Source organism: Talpa europaea (assembly GCF_964194135.1).
Source record: "Talpa europaea genome assembly, chromosome: 1".
NCBI classification, from domain to species: domain Eukaryota; kingdom Metazoa; phylum Chordata; class Mammalia; order Eulipotyphla; family Talpidae; genus Talpa; species Talpa europaea.
This window is the reverse complement of record NC_140073.1, coordinates 2,958,000-2,973,569: the sequence shown is the minus strand read 5'-3', so window position 1 is coordinate 2,973,569 and position 15,570 is coordinate 2,958,000. Positions and strand designations below refer to the sequence as shown.

Genomic DNA, 15,570 nt, shown 5'->3' with positions numbered 1-15,570 from the left:
AAAATACCCGCTGACCCTGGCATCTGCCTGAATTTCGCTGGCCCAGCTGCCATGCTCCCAGTGGGGGTGGGTCCTGGGAGCAGCTGCCCCCACCACACAGGATGCAGGCTGGCAGTAGAGGGCAGGGACAATATGCCTTCCTGGCCAGCAGCCCTCCTCCCTCTGCCCACAGGAAACATGCTTCTTTGCCTGTCCCCTGCCTGGTTGACCAAGGTGCCAGCACCCGGGCGACCAGGGGAGGCGGCCCTGCTGGTCTCCAAGGCCGTGAGCTTCCACCCGGGGGGCCTGACGTTTCTGGATGACTTTGATCCCCCACGCTGCGCCACCTATTTCCTGGCGGGGCTGGGGCTGGGGCCTGGCTGGGGTCGAGAGGCCGCAGAGCTAGCCCGAGACCTGACCTGCCCCACCGGAGCCTCAGCCGAGCTGGCCCAGCTGCTGGAGGACCGGCTGCTGACAAGGCAACTGCTGGCCAAGCAGGGTGGTGTGGCAGTGCCAGCTACCTTGGCTTTCACCTACAAGCCGCCAGCACTGCTGCAGGGAGGGGATGCCAGCCCAGCGCTCCGGGTGGTGCAGCTGAATGGCAAAGAGGGCCAGGAGACCCTGGTGAAGGAGGAAGTGAGGGTCTTTCTGCACTCCCAGGCCCTGGGGGATGCCCTGCAGGTAACAGGCCCCTGATGCCCAGGTCTTGCTGACGCCAGCTGGAGGGGACCAATGGGTGGTTACCAAGTCCCGCTGGGAGGCTGTCCCCAACTTTTAGCTGTTGCCCCACCTTTCTGGCAATCCTCTGCCCTAGTTCCTCATGGGTTCCTAGGTGTATGCACCCCACCCTTCAGGTACAGGGGGTGGTGAGGACTCCCCCTACCCCTTCCTGCTGCAGGTGGCTGTGAAGCCCAGTGGCTGGCGCTGGCGGGGGCGGCAGGCATTGCGCCTGCATCCTCGGGCAGAGCTGGGCCCAGTGGTGGACACAGTGCTGACCTTGCTGGAAAAACTGGAGGAGGAGGAGAGTGTCCTGGTGGAGGCTGTGTGCCCACCTGCCCGGCTGCCCTTCCCAGGTGAGAGCCGCCTGAGCTGGCCCCGGGCGGAAGCTGGGCTCCGCCCCCTGTGCTGGGCTTAGGTCTCACCATCTCCCCCAGGCAGCCCCCCGCCAGGCCCCGAGCTGGCGGTGCGGATCTGTGCCGTAGTGTGTCGAACACAGTGCGACAGGCCCCTGCTGAGCAAGGTGGGTGCGGCCCAGGTTTAGGTAGTGACTCTGCTGCCACACCCCAGCCCGGCCTCACCGACCTGAAGAGGCCCCTGGACAGAAAGAGGACGACATCTTTGGGGGGGAGGGGATCTTGGTTGCTTCTGGAGGGATTCCTGGGCCCAATACTTTCCCTCCCTCCCCAATCCTGCTGGCACCCCTCCCGCTTCAGGAGCCTGCCTGGCGGCCTCAGAGCTGAACCCCCTTCCCAGAGCGCTCTTGCCCACAGAACAGCCAACCAAGGTCCTGAGACCCACCCAGGCCTGGAGCTCTTTAGGGGCCTCCAAGCTGGGGAGCTCAGGGAGGCTTTGGGGACCCTCCTGAGTATATCGCTCTGGGCCAAGATGAGAGGTGGACCCTTCACCCTGCCCGGCGCTGGGGCACAACAGGGCGGCACCTGCTGCCAGAGTTCCAGGAGCTCTGCTGGGAGCCCTGGGGAGCAGGGCAGCCCAAGCAGTACCCCCCCCCCCAAGGGAGTAGGGACCAGGTGGGCAGAGCAGGGGAGAGCTGTTTGTGCCGTGTAAGTCACCGTGGGGCATGGGGCTCCCGAGTGTCCGCCCGCCTGAGTCCCGGCAGGAGTAGGGGTGTGGGGGCAGCGGAGGGGAGCTGCTCCCGGGCTGGTCCCGAGTTGCGCCCTGCCCAGGTGGTGTGCAGCGTGGGCCGCGGGGACCAGCCTCTGCGGCACCGGAGCTCCCTGCCGCGCACGCTGGAGGCGGCCCTGGCCCAGTGCGGCCTGGGGGAGGCTGCGCAGGTGGCGGCCGTGCGAGGGCGCGTCAAGGCGGCGGCCGAGGCCGCGCTGGCCGCCGTGCTGAGCCTGGAGGCCGGTCTGAGCGCGGAGCAGCGCGGAGGGCCCCGGGCCCGCACCGACGTCGTGGGTGAGTGCGGGCGGCCCGGGCCGGGGCGCGGGGCCGAGGGGCCGAGGGGGGCGCGCACTGAGCCCGCGCCCCGCGCCCCGCGCCCGGCCAGGCGTGGACTTCGCGCTGACGGCGGCCGGCCGCTCGCTGGTGCCCGTGGCCCTGGGGCTCAACTGCGGCCTGTGCCTGGAGGCGAGCGGCGCGCTCGAGGGGCTGTGGGCCGCGCGCCGGGGGCCGGCCGAGGAGGCTGCGGCCGCGCCGCTCGTGGAGACGATGCTCCGGCGCTCGGCGCGCCGCCTCATGGAGGGCAAGCGGCTGCTGCTGGTCGGCGCGGGCGGCGTCAGCAAGAAGTTCGTGTGGGAGGCGGCCCGCGACTACGGGCTCCAGGTGCGCGGCCCGCGCGGCGGGCGGGGCCTGGGCGGGGCCGGCGGGGGGCGGGGGGCACCCCTGGGCGTGCGGCCCTGCGAGGCTCTGGAGCCCCGACCAAGAGGCGTGTCTGCGCCCGGCCCAGGTTGGAGGGGTGAACTTTTTAGCCCCTAACCGAATTCTGTCCAGCGCCCCGGGAGAGCACCTTGCCCCCCAGGAGAAGAGGAAGCGGGGGTCGATGGCCGGGAGGGGCCAGGCGGGCCTGCAGGGTTAGCGCCAGAACCCGGCTTGAATGCCAGGCTCGGGACCCTAAAGGGCATGCCTTTAGGTTGAATTCCTGAGCTCCAGAGGAGGGTGCTGGGGAGCAGCTGACAGACCCTGAGGCAAGTTCACAGGGGGTAGGGGCTGCTCAGGGTTCAGAATCTGCAGCCTCAGGGGCAGCCTAGACTTCTTATCCCTACTGAACAGCTCCAGAATGGAGCCCGAATGTCTCGGCCCTTCCTGGCCCCAGCCTACCACAGGGACCTCTTCACCACCACCCCACCCCCCGCAGCGCACACCCGTCTCCTGTCCCTGCCGGCCACACCGTGTGCCCCACTGTACCCTCCACCGAAGGTCTCCACTCCTGCTGAGTGTTACAGTGCACCCCCTCTTTAGGGGCTGCCTCTGCCCTGGGTACCAGCCGTGTCTGTGTACCCCGAGCATGCAGGGAGCGCAGGGTCTCACTGGATTCCTCTGTGACACCGGCCCTCACCTCCCAGCCCCCGCGTCAGAACAAGTCAGGTGAATGACAAACAAGAGCCCAAGCCCCAGGACACCAGCCCTCCTGTCTGGAGCCCCAGCCCTGGTGGTTTCCGGGCCAGAGTGAGGCTGTAGGCCTGTCACTGGCCCCCACAACTCCCTGCTCCAGGCCCTGCCCCCACGTTCACACTCTCCCTCCTGCAGCATCTTTCTTCTGACTGACCCTTATCAGCCTTCAGCTCAGGCACTGCCTCCTCTGGGAAGCCAGCCCGCCCTGGGGCTGGGTGACGTGGCCCCACTTCTGCACCTTCCAGTTATTCAGTCACCAGCAAATGTCATTCCAGCACCCAGTGGTTAACCCGGCTCTCCCGAAGGCCGAGACCACGTCCCTCTCTCCCCAGCACCCCTGCACTGACCTTATCGTGTTGTCCTCTGGTTTTCGCAGCTACACTTGGTAGAGTCGAACCCCAACCACTTTGCATCCCAGCTGGTGCAAAGCTTCATCCACTTTGACGTGACAGAGCACCGGAAGGATGAGGAGAATGCTCGGCTGCTGGCGGAGCTTGTGCGGGCCCGTGGCCTGCAGCTCGACGGCTGCTTTTCCTACTGGGACGACTGCCTGGTGCTCACCGCCTTGCTCTGCCAGGAGCTAGGGCTGCCCTGCAGCCCCCCGGCTGCCATGCGCCTGGCCAAGCAAAAGAGCCGCACTCAGTTGCACCTGCTACGCCACCACGGCCCGCCCTGGCCTGCGCCCTCCCTCCACGCCGTGCCCTGCTGCCCGCTGGAGAGTGAGGCTGATGTGGAAAGGGCTGTCCGTCAGGTGCCCCTGCCGGGAGTCATGAAGCTGGAGTTCGGGGCGGGCGCGGTGGGTGTGCGGCTGGTGGAGGATGCACCGCAGTGCCTCGAGCACTTTTCCCGGATTGCCCATGACCTGCAGGGTGAGGCTGACCACCCGGGCATTGGGCTGGGCTGGGGCAATGCCATGCTGCTGATGGAGTTCGTGGAGGGCACCGAGCACGATGTGGACCTGGTGTTGTTTGGCGGGCGACTGCTGGCTGCCTTCGTCTCGGACAACGGCCCCACCCGGCTGCCCGGTTTCACTGAGACGGCAGCCTGCATGCCCACTGGGCTGGCACCGGAGCAGGAGGCACAGCTGGTGCAGGCAGCCTTCCGCTGCTGCCTGGGCTGTGGGCTGCTGGATGGGGTCTTTAATGTGGAGCTCAAGCTGACCGGGGCTGGGCCGAAGCTCATCGAGATCAACCCCCGTATGGGTGGCTTCTACCTGCGTGACTGGATCCTGGAGCTGTATGGGGTAGACCTGCTGCTGGCTGCTGCCATGGTGGCCTGCGGCCTGCAGCCGGCCCTGCCTGCCCACCCCCGCGCCCGGGGGCACCTGGTGGGTGTCATGTGCCTGGTGTCCCAGCACCTGCAGGCGCTGAGTTCCACCGCCAGCCGTGAGACCCTGCAAGCGCTTCATGACCGGGGCCTGCTGCGCCTCAATCTGCTGGAGGAGGCCCTGGTGCCTGGCGAATATGAGGAACCCTACTGCAGTGTGGCCTGTGCCGGGCCCAGCCCAGCAGAAGCCCGGCTCCGCTTGCTGGGCCTCTGCCAGGGCCTGGGCATCGACGGGCCCCACTACCCTGTGGCCCACTTCCTGTCCCACTTTAAATAGCACTGGGGCCTAGGGGCAGGGCAACGGGCGGGAGTGGGCACAGTGGTGCCTTTCGCTCCCTGATGCTCTCCCTGCCTCTCTCCCCTTGGCCCTGCCCCAGCCCCTTCCCAGCCTGCTCCAAGGCCTCACGACTGATCCAGAGCAGCAGGGCCATTTTGACCCCTAAGTCTCCTGGACTTGTGGGCCACAGAAGAAAGTATCTGGGGTTGCTGGGCGCACTTGCCCTTCCAAACCCCACCCATCCCAGAACAGCCCCAGGACCGCAGACCGCCCCCCCCCCCACACTCATCCCCTGAATTTCCAGGGAGGTGGGAGCAGGCTCCAACCCAGCCCATTCTCTCACCCCTCTGGATCTGCCTCTCTCCCTGCCATCTACAGGAGGAGAGAACATGGCTGGCCCTTGGCCTTGAACAAATCCCTACCTAACCTGAGACTAAACCCCTTGTATTCTTACTCTCATTTAACAAATTTCAGCCTAGTTCAAGAGCCCACTGGCGACTTCTGGCAGTGCCCCTCCTGCCTCATTTGACCTGAGCAGCAGAAGCAGGGGATCTGGGGTCATCGGCAGACACTGTTGCCCCATTCTGCAGATGAGGAGACTGGCTCAGAGAGGGAAAACAGCCACTTCACGGTCATATTCCAGGGGCCAGAGGGCTGAGGCACAGAGGCAAGGTCCAGGTTTCAGCTCTTGCTAAGTCTTACATGCCTGCTCAGCTTCTAGGCCCTCTCATCTCCCTGCCCTCACTCACGTGGTCCTGAGCCTTATGAACCTTCTTTCCCATGCACCACCAAGCTTCAGAGCTGCAGCCTCTGGCCCACTAACTAGCATTGGCAGAGCAGAGTCTACGTCCCAGGTTCAGGGGAGGGTGCTTTCGGAACCCTTCCTCTGAACAGCACAGGGGCTGTGGCCAGCTCCATGAGCACCCCACTCCAAATAAAGGCTTATGGACTAGTGAAATGTCTGGAGTCTGGATGGATTCTTGTGACTTGTCCCTCAGGCTCATGTGAATGGGGGTGGGGGTGGGGAAGGGAGGAGGGAGAAGTGACCAGGGGAAACCTGCAGCCCCTGGAGCTGAGGGTAAACTGCTGCGCCACTCAGAACGTGGGCTCGCCTTTGGCAGGCATCTGCAGAGGCTATCCCACCAGCACCAAACCTGTGGGTCTCCTTTGGTGAAATTCCCACCAGAGGGCCAAGTCCAGTTAAGTTCACAGCAAGCCTCCTCCTGCCAACTGGATGCACATCCAGACAGCTGCCAACAATCAGAATTCACTATCAAGGCTTGGTCAGGCCCAAATTCACTTCCCCCATCCCCGGGCCCCATTCAACAAGAACCAATGCCCATATCTAAAGTCACAGAGCAGGGGCCTCCCTGGTGGTACAAGGGGATAAGTCTCAGCACTATGAAGCTATTGGCAGCCACTGCAGTACGAGTTCTATCCCCAGCCAGGGAGGTGACCCACATGGCACAGCAAGTCTCCTGTCTTGCCCGCTGCTCCCCTCAGCAGTGTGTTTCAGCCAATCCACCTGCTCTGTTCCCCACTCTGTCTCTGGTGAATCCTCTCACCCCCACACCCCAGTTCTTGTTTACATAAATAAATCTTAAAAAAAATAAAGTCACAGAGCAAATTTGGTGTGTTCATTCATTCTCTTCAGGACATTTTATTAAGCACGTTATAGGGTAAATGAAGCGAATCGGGCTTTTTCACACCCCACCACCTCTAGCCTCTACAGCTACCACCTGCGGCCTTGGCCTCCTAGGTTGTGTAGATGCCTGGAGCTGAGAGGTGAGAGGCGCATGATTATGGACACCTGGTCCCAGAGATCAGGGCCTGTGCAGAGCGCCTTGAGGGGAGGGACAAAGGGTGGAGTCTACGAGCCAACACATACCGAGGGAGAAAGCCAGAGAGAGGTGAGAGGAGTCTGCCTGCTCAGCCCCCTGTCCAGTCTCCCAGCCTGGTGTGCCTGTGTGCCTGTGTACCTGGTTTTCTGAGTCAGAGAATCCCGTGGCCGCAGTTCCCCAAGCACTAGGTCTGGCTTTGGGAGTGCAGCCTTGAACACAGTGGAGGAATCGGTTCCTGGTTTGTTGATTTGTTGCTAACAGTGATGGATATAATTTTGCACTAACATTAGAGGCCTGTAAAATCCTGAGGGCTCCAAACTCTTTATCCAGATGCCTGAATCAAAAGTGAACCTCCCTGCTGGCCTGCTTGCCCACTGCACAACTATTTTGTATCAACCAGCCAAATTGCTCAATTTTCTCAAATTGACAAAGGAGCCAACTCCAGCACCAGCCTCTATCAATGCATCCACGAGACCCACTCTTTCTGGCTCAGAATGTAGCAGCAAGACACAGGAGGGAGCTGAGCATGGGACTTTGACCTGCAGGGTCCTGGACGTGAAGTGCGTTAGGAAGACCCTGATGCAGCCACTTTCCTTTCAGAGAAGAACAGAGATGCGACCTTCCTCCTCCACTCAGCCAGCCTGACAGCGCCCGGTTCCAACAAGGGGAGGAATTCAATTTGCACGCACACACCAAGCACTGCGGAGTCTGCCGATCCAAACTCAAGCTCTCTCTAGAGCCAAGATGGGCGCATTCCAGGCCGTCCCTAGTCAATGCCGCCCGGAGGTGGCTGTGTTGGGACGACCGAGGGTCCGGCCGAGAGGATTTCAAAGTTTGGCTCCCCGACCCTTTGGAACTACAACTCCCAGGAGGCCTTGCGGCGGACGCCATCTTTTCTCTCCATCGGACAAATGGGCTTGAAGGTGGGAGCGCACAGCCTCTTGCGTCATCGGCGCGCGGCGGTCGGGGGATGATAGCGTTCGAACCCGATCCTGGGCTGCCAGTCAGAGTGCCTGGTACGGGCCGAGTGGCCCGCGGGCCGGCGCCGCTATGGCGGCGGTGTTTGACCTGGACCTGGAGACGGAGGAAGGCAGCGAGGGAGAGGGCGAGCCAGATTTCAGCCCCTCGGTGAGTGGTTCCCATCACCCAGGCGCGCCTCAGACCCGGGTCTTTCTCAGATCCCGGCCTCTGTTCCAAGCTCTGACCCCGCTCCCGCCCCGACCTGTCTTCCAGACCCCCAGCTCTTCTCTGCGTCTCCCCCTGCTGTCCTCGGCCTCCTCTCCACTGCCCCCGACCCGCCGCCTGCCACCTCCCCTTCCTGACCCCCCTCCTCTCTGGGCCGAGCAGTCCTGCCTGGGGGGGAGGTATCCTGGCACCTCCCTTGGCGCTTACCCCTCCGTTTCTCACAGGACGTGTGTCCCCTTGCCGAGTGGAGGGCGGCTGGCCTGGAGTGAGTGAGGGCGCCGCTGGGGGAGGAGGGAGAGGACTGGGGAGGGGACCTGGGGGGTCTGGAGCCTGTCCCTTAACGTCTTGTATCCGTAGGGCTGGGGGACACTATGAGGAGGTGGAGCTGACGGAAAACAGTGTGAACCTGGGCCCGGAGCGCATTGGGCCTCACTGCTTTGAGCTGCTGCGTGTGCTGGGCAAAGGCGGCTATGGCAAGGTACGACCTTCCTGCCTCACAGGGCTGCCTCCTGGCTCACTCCCCTCCTGTCTCACCAGGCTGCTGCCGGGCTCACCCACCAATGCACTTGGGACCCATTAGACTTGTGAATCAGCAAAACTCCCACCAGCACCCAGAGGAGGGAAGGGCATGTCCTCTCAGAATCGGACCTGAGATCTTTACAGCCCCACCCTTGGGTGGGCCTAGGCCTCTTGGTCCCCAGGACAGAGCTTCAGGGTGGGGCTGTTTGAAGATGGGATGTGGAGAGGGAAGCTGATCCTGTCTCCCCTGCCCTACAGGTGTTCCAGGTTCGAAAGGTGCAGGGCACCAACTCAGGCAAGATATATGCCATGAAAGTGCTGAGGAAGGTGAGTCAGGCAGTCAGTCAACACACCCTTCCCCGTGGCTGCCGTTCCCCAAGCACTAGGCCTGGCTTTGCGAGTGCAGCCGTGAACATGGCGGAGGAGATGGTCCCTGTTTTTGGTTTGCTGATTTGTTGCTAATGGTGATGGATATAATTTTGCAACAATTCCCAGCCAGGGGAAGTTTTGCCTCCCTGGGGACATTTGGCTGTGTGTGCAGATGTTGTCCAGCCAAGACTAGAGGGGGTACTGCTGCCATCCAGTGGCATTCAGATGCTGCTAACCACCCTCGGTGCACAGGATAGTACCCCCGACAAAGAATTATCTGGCTCCAGATGTCACTGGTGCCGAGGTTGAGGAACACTTGGGAAAGAATGTTACTTAGAGCGGTGGAATTATGAAGTACAGTGGAGGGAGGAGCATAGCAGAAGGTCTTGGTGGGAGGTCTGAGGTAGCCCTCGGTGCCCACTTTCTAACTGAACCCCCTTTCCAGGCCAAAATTGTGCGCAATGCCAAGGACACAGCACACACTCAGGCTGAGCGGAACATTCTTGAGTCAGTGAAGCATCCCTTCATTGTGGAACTGGCCTATGCCTTCCAGACTGGTGGCAAACTCTACCTCATCCTTGAGTGCCTCAGTGGTATGAGTGGGGGCCCAGCCAGGGTGGGGGGCTACGGCTGGGACCAACATAGGAAACACAGTGGGGGAAAAGATGGAGAACAGCTAGGGGGCCCCACATCCATCTGTCTGTCCCTTTAGTCACTTTGTTCATTCACTCACTCCATTCATTCATTCATTCATTCATTCAGCAAATGTCTTTCTAGTGCCTATTGTGTCCCTCACCTGCGTTGGGGGTGCATGGGAATGGTGGGCATTGTACAGCAGGCCCTAGGGCTGTTGGTCCATTCCCGCTGCCTTCGTGTTCCCTGCGTCGCCTGCACGCCCTGCATTCAGTCAGGTCCAAGTTCGCTTGGTTGTTCTCTACCTCGTCCTCCCTCCTCCCCACACTCTCCCTGGAGAGTGGGAGGCACATTTGTTTCTTAACTGACTTGAGGGCCCGAGTCACCCTCTTCCTGCTCTCTCTTCCACTGACTTTCAGGGCCTGGGTTTGACCCCACACTCCAGTCTCTAACTGCCCAGAAAAGCCTGGCTCCGCCCCACCCCCAGGAGGCACGCTTTCCCACCTGCCCCCGCCATGCACAAGCTCTGTGAGCTTCATTCCTACGCGCTCCATCTCCACAGCCCGCTCCCCAGACTTCCTCTGTCTCCTCATGTTTGGCCTCCTCATTCTCCTCCGTGAGACTTCTCGGGTTCAAGTCTTGGTGCTGTTGCCTCAGTCTGGCCTACTAGAGCAGCGATGTGCATGTATGTCTCCCCCTCAGACTGAGCACCTGAGGGCAATGGCTGGGTCTCTTCATCTCTGTCCCCAGCTTCACCCAGCACAGGGCCAGGCACCGAGTAGGCGTCCGTAGATGTTTGCTGAATTGAATTGAACCCCCACGGCAGCTCTGTGAGGCAGGTAGGGCGGGAAACGCCAGCCCCACTCTCCCCGAGGAGAAACCGAGACAGAGCAGAGGAGCCGGGGCCGCACACGGCTGCTCACGTGTTTGTGTCGCAGGCGGCGAGCTCTTCACACACCTGGAGCGAGAGGGCATCTTCCTGGAAGACACCGCCTGGTGGGTGTCACCTGCGGCCTCTCGCCTGAAGGACTCTGGGGACTCTGCCCCCTGGCCTGGCCCCATCCTGGCCTTCATCCTGTCCTGTCTCCGCAGTTTCTACCTGGCAGAGATCACACTGGCCCTGGGCCACCTCCACTCGCAAGGCATCATCTACCGGGACCTCAAGCCTGAGAACATTATGCTTAATAGCCAGGGTGCGTTGGGGAGGGGGCGGGCTGAGGAGCGCACGGGCTGGCCAGGCCTTGACCACCTTGACCACCCCTCCATCTTCAGGCCACATCAAGTTGACTGACTTCGGACTCTGCAAGGAGTCCATTCACGAGGGCGCCGTCACCCACACCTTCTGTGGCACCATCGAGTACATGTAAGTGACGGCCGCTGGCCTGGGGCTCGGAAGGACAGGCAGGGAGGGCCCGGCCTGACTGCCGGTCCCCCCGGCCCCCAGGGCCCCTGAGATTCTGGTGCGCAGTGGCCACAACAGGGCAGTGGACTGGTGGAGCCTGGGAGCCCTGATGTATGACATGCTCACTGGATCGGCAAGTCCCACGTCCCGGGACGGGAGTGGGGGGGACTGCGGGTTGAGGCGGGAGATCCCCTTGGGCAGGTGAGAGCTGGTGGGAAGCCCATAAGGCCCCCCTCACCCTCGGCCTTCTCCAGCCTCCCTTCACTGCAGAGAACCGGAAGAAAACCATGGACAAGATCATCAAAGGGAAGCTGGCACTGCCCCCCTACCTCACCCCAGATGCCCGTGACCTCATCAAAAAGGTGGGTTCCCTCCTGCCTGTACTCCTGCCCCCCATCTCTCCTCTCGGGGGCTGTGGGGAGCTAGAGCCACCCTTCCTGTGCAGTGAGCCTGTGGGTGGAGGAGCAACAGCTTTGGGGTTCACAGAGCTGAGCGTCTGTTCTGATGCAGACCCACTGCCCCCGGGCATGTCCCTAGTGTGAGCCCTAAAACAGCTCACCCCCATCACGAGCTGGCTGCTCTTCCATCAAAATAGACTGGGGGGGGGCACACTGCCAGTGGGGAGGCACCCTTCCAGACATGGAGTTGGAAGTGCCCTGGCACCTTGGTAAGCTCCAGGGGGGAGGGTCAAGCCAAACCTTGAAAGTCTGAGTCAGTAGGTGAAGGCCACACTCCAGAGGCAGCCCCCCGCCAGCCTCTGGGACGTAGGCATGGTCCTCACCCTCCGCCCTCACCCTACAGTTTCTGAAACGGAACCCCAGCCAACGGATGGGGGGTGGCCCAGGGGATGCCGCCGATGTGCAGGTGCGTCTGGGGCCACCACAAGGGTTGGGTTGAGGCCCCCAGGGTGCAGGGCCAGAGGGCAGACTGCCTCTTGGAGGGTGAACTGTGGACCTTTTGGGTTATGCCACCCGCAGAGGCACCCCTTTTTCCGGCACGTTAATTGGGACGACCTCCTGGCCCGTCGTGTGGACCCCCCGTTCAGGCCCTGTCTGGTGAGTGGGGGTCTCCTGGGCACGGGGGCAGTGGGGGCGGCCCCTGTCCTGGGCACCCCCTGACCCTCCCCACCCCCTGCGTCCACCCACAGCAGTCAGAGGAAGACGTGAGCCAGTTTGATGCCCGCTTCACCCGGCAGACGCCAGTGGACAGTCCCGACGACACGGCCCTGAGTGAGAGCGCCAACCAGGCCTTCCTGGTGAGGCTCCAGGGCCTGGGGGTCGCTGGCGGGGCTGGCACGGGGGAGGAGGGCACTGAGTTCGCTTGGCCGCCTCTGCCCCCAGGGCTTCACGTACGTGGCGCCCTCCGTCCTGGACAGCATCAAGGAGGGCTTCTCTTTCCAGCCCAAGCTGCGCTCCCCGAGGCGTCTCAACAGCAGCCCGCGGACCCCCATCAGGTACTGCAGGGGCAGGTCTCTGGGGGCCCGCGCACACTCCCAGCTTGCCTAGCGTGGGCCCCCTTTCTCTGCCACGGGGGCCTCTTGTGGGGAAGCTGCTTGGAAGGGCACTGGTGGGCCTCACATCCTGTGCCCCTGCGGAGGGGAAGTCAGCCCCTGCTTCCCCCCAGCCCCCGCCCCATGCAGTAGCTGACTCCACCTCGGTTTCCCCTGCAGTCCCCTGAAGTTCTCACCCTTCGAGGGGTTCCGGCCCAGCCCCGGCCCACCGGAGCCCATGGAGCCCACTCTACCTTTGCCACCGCCGCCACCACCGCTACCCCCCTCGAGCACTGCCCCCCTCCCCATCCGTCCCCCCTCAGGAACCAAGAAGTCCAAGAGGGGCCGGGGGCGCTCCGGGCACTAGGACTGGGGAGCACGAGGTGACTGTTGAGACTCCGCCCCGTGAGGGCAGTGGACCTGGGGATGTCTGGGGAACAGGAACGAGTGTGAGTGTGTTTTCCCATCAGAGTGGCTGCGCCCCTGAATCGTGGCTCGGAGGGCTGCAGGCTCCAGCTGCCAGTGGGGGTCCTGCGGCCCACTGTCCCCCGGTCAGGCCTGCCCTTGGAGAATTAAAGGATTGAATCATGGTGCTGACCTGGCTCTTCCCAAGGACCCGAGGTGGGCGTGGGGGGCTCACGCCAGGAGCCGCTGCGCAGGGCTGGGCGGGGTCACCACAGGACAGCAAGACCACTAGCTGGAGGGTTTATTTCCGATGGCCGCCCGATGGCTCCAGGGACAGGTGGGCTGGCTGGGGGCGGTGGGGCTGTCCAGGTGTGGGGAAGGATCTAGTGGTAAAGTGACAGTCTGAGCACTCCAGGTGGGGGTGATGGGCCCTGGGGTGCTTGTGTCATGCCATGGCCGCAAAGAGGCCCAGGCGGTGACAGGGGTGTGACCCCAGGTCTGGGGTCTGTGACCCCTAAAGTGCTGTGACATGGAGTTCCTGGCCCCCCGCTACCCCCGCACTGTCGTCCCAGGCTGCGCTGCCGGCAAATGCGTGCAGGTCGCTCAGCAGGGCCTCGGCACTGCCCCTCGAGCCCTCGGGCCCCTGCGCACCAAGGCCCAGGCTCTCTTCAGCAGCCGCCTCGTGCGCTTCCTCAGCTGACTCTGTAAGCTCCACCCTCGGGCTGGGCCCGTCTTTGTACGGCTGCTCCTCCTCCCCGCCTTCGGCCTCCTTCAGGCCACCATCCAGGTTGTAGTCTTCCAGGTCCTCCTCTTCCTGACATTCGGGGTCCTGGTCTGGTGGGTCTAGCTCAGCCCGAGCCTGGAGCCACCGGCCTGGCGGGCTGGCCCAGAACAGGCGGCAGGTGCGGCCCCACAGTGCGGCGCCCAGGCGGGCGGGGTGGTAGTAGCCCCCCGAGTCTCGGCTGAGGCGGCGCCAGGCCAGCACCAGGCCAGCGACCAGCAGCAGGAGGAGCAGCAACAGGAGCACGACAGTGACCAAGCCTGAGTGCCCGCTGTCCTTGGCACTGCCACCTGAGCCCAGGACCCCGGGCAGGGTCAGCAGAGTCCCGAGCCCCAGGACGCAGGGCAGGTCCTGTGGGGAAACAGGTGGGGGTGTCACCTGGGCTGGGGCCTTTGGGTGCCTCTGGGGCATTATGGGGACAGTGAAACTGTAAAGCCCACGTCCTCGCTGACTCCACAAGGCCCTGCCCTGAGATCTGCCAACACTCGACTCCCCCTTCTTCCTACGGCACCTGAGAAGCTGCTAGAAGCAGCTCCTGCCAAGCCCTGTGTTGTGACTTGTCTGGGCAGCCTAGCCCCTGAGAGCCACAAGGTTTCCTGTGAGGTGCCCTGATCTGGACACCGTCCTGCATGCATGCTGTGGCCCCGCCGCCCAGCCCTCGGTGCCAGGGTCTGCTTCCCTCTCCTGCCCTCCTTGCTCAGTAGGTAACTTCATGATGCTTGTGGGTCTCGTGTCCCCATGGGAATAAGCGGCGACAGGACGGGGATCATTTTGGCTCAAGCACCTAAGTCATTCTGGCAACAGCAGGTACTCCACAGAGCTGGCTGGCCTGGTCAAGGCTGCCCACCTGGGGTGGGGGAGTGGGAGGGAGACTGGCATTGGAGCTGGAGCTCTGGACCAGCCAAAGCAGCAGTTCAACCTCCACTTGGCCAGGTCCCAGGATGGGGGTCCCCGAGACCCTCTTCCCGCCCAGGGACAGGCCCAGCTGCAGTGTTTCCGTTTTAACTCCTGTCCCTGGGGGCCCTCAGGCGGCCCTGGCCGGGGCCCAGGGCTGGGGCTGGCGGCGGGTGCAGCTGCCAGAGGAAGCCTGCGGTTGGAACAGCAGGTGGGGGCGGGGGAGTGCTGAGGTTCAAGCGAGCCTCCCCCACTCCAGCCTGTCTGCCCAGATTCTCGCACTCAAGTAGGGTCGCGCCTCGGGCCCACTCACAGAGGAGCAGGTGGGAGAGGTCTATTTGGCTTTCTGTTGGGGCCCCTGCCTAGAGCAGGGTGCTGGGGTCACACCCTGAGTTCCAGGAGGCCAAGCTCTGATGTGAGGGGAGACAGAGGCCTGGGCTCTGCCTCGTGCTCCCCTCTGCCTGACTAGCTTCCCTCTGCTCCTGGGCCCTGGCTGGGTGGGGGGGGGGGTGCGGGGGGTGCGGAGTTCTTCCTTAGCTCCCAGGACCCAGACATTCCAGCTCCGAGCTGTCGCCCCCGCCCCAAGGACCCAGCAGGCTCGTCTCACCATTGGTCTGCCGGCTGCTCAGTGCTGGGCGCCCACCTCCGACTCTGGCTGTGTTGAGCGAGAAGTGAGCTGGCGCGCTCACTGCGCTAGGGGTGACCCGAGGCTTCCGCTTCCTGCCCACAAAACCCCTCCCAGCCTTCTCCGCCGGGACCCTGGTGGCAGCCTTGGGCCTCAGGACCACCTGTGCTACACAGACCTTCCCGTTTCATGGGGTCAGGATGGGCTTCGGCCTGTGACCACGCCCCGAGGAGGACAAAGGGCACGCAGCTCCAGCTGACCCTGCGGGTGTCCCCAGGGCTTCTGCCTGTCTCCGCCTGGCCGACATCAGGGAAGCCAAGGCGGGGGATGCTCCTGGCCCAGGCCCTCCTCCCATCGACACCCCACCGGTCCCGGGTCCCCAGGTCTGCCTTTCCCGGCCCCGCCTCTGCAGCAGCAGGACGAAACTAGCTTTTACAAAGAGGATTTTATTTGGAATGAAAATATAGAGCCCGCCTCGGCCCTCTCCCCGGGGAGAGCAGGGCCTGGGCGGGTGGGGGTGGTCCCTCAGAGTACAAGCTTGCCTTGCTTCAAGA

The 15,570-nt window shown here is 63.3% G+C and overlaps 3 protein-coding genes across 3 annotated transcripts; 2 read left to right on the top strand and 1 right to left on the bottom strand.

Moving 5' to 3' along the window:
* Positions 1-172: 172 nt before the first annotated feature.
* Positions 173-4,873, top strand: CARNS1 (carnosine synthase 1; the record flags this gene model as incomplete). The annotated part of the gene is made up of 6 exons (XM_084242523.1): positions 173-660; positions 878-1,052; positions 1,134-1,219; positions 1,884-2,115; positions 2,207-2,481; positions 3,647-4,873. The coding sequence occupies exons 1-6, from the start codon at positions 178-180 to the stop codon at positions 4,871-4,873; spliced, it is 2,478 nt and encodes an 825-aa protein (XP_084098649.1). The 5' UTR covers positions 173-177.
* A 2,891-nt stretch (positions 4,874-7,764) lies between these two features.
* RPS6KB2 (ribosomal protein S6 kinase B2) lies at positions 7,765-12,799 on the top strand (the record flags this gene model as incomplete). Its single annotated transcript, XM_084230342.1, has 15 exons — positions 7,765-7,842; positions 8,124-8,164; positions 8,257-8,377; positions 8,677-8,745; positions 9,233-9,380; positions 10,359-10,416; positions 10,513-10,613; positions 10,693-10,783; positions 10,865-10,955; positions 11,077-11,184; positions 11,624-11,686; positions 11,800-11,877; positions 11,970-12,077; positions 12,163-12,275; positions 12,492-12,799. 15 exons carry the CDS (start codon positions 7,765-7,767, stop codon positions 12,676-12,678), a joined length of 1,455 nt encoding a protein of 484 aa, XP_084086468.1. The 3' UTR covers positions 12,679-12,799.
* A 431-nt stretch (positions 12,800-13,230) lies between these two features.
* PTPRCAP (protein tyrosine phosphatase receptor type C associated protein) lies at positions 13,231-13,908 on the bottom strand (the record flags this gene model as incomplete). The annotated part of the gene is made up of 1 exon (XM_084252110.1): positions 13,231-13,908. One exon carries the CDS (start codon positions 13,906-13,908, stop codon positions 13,231-13,233), a length of 678 nt encoding a protein of 225 aa, XP_084108236.1.
* Between the last annotated feature and the right edge of the window lie 1,662 nt (positions 13,909-15,570).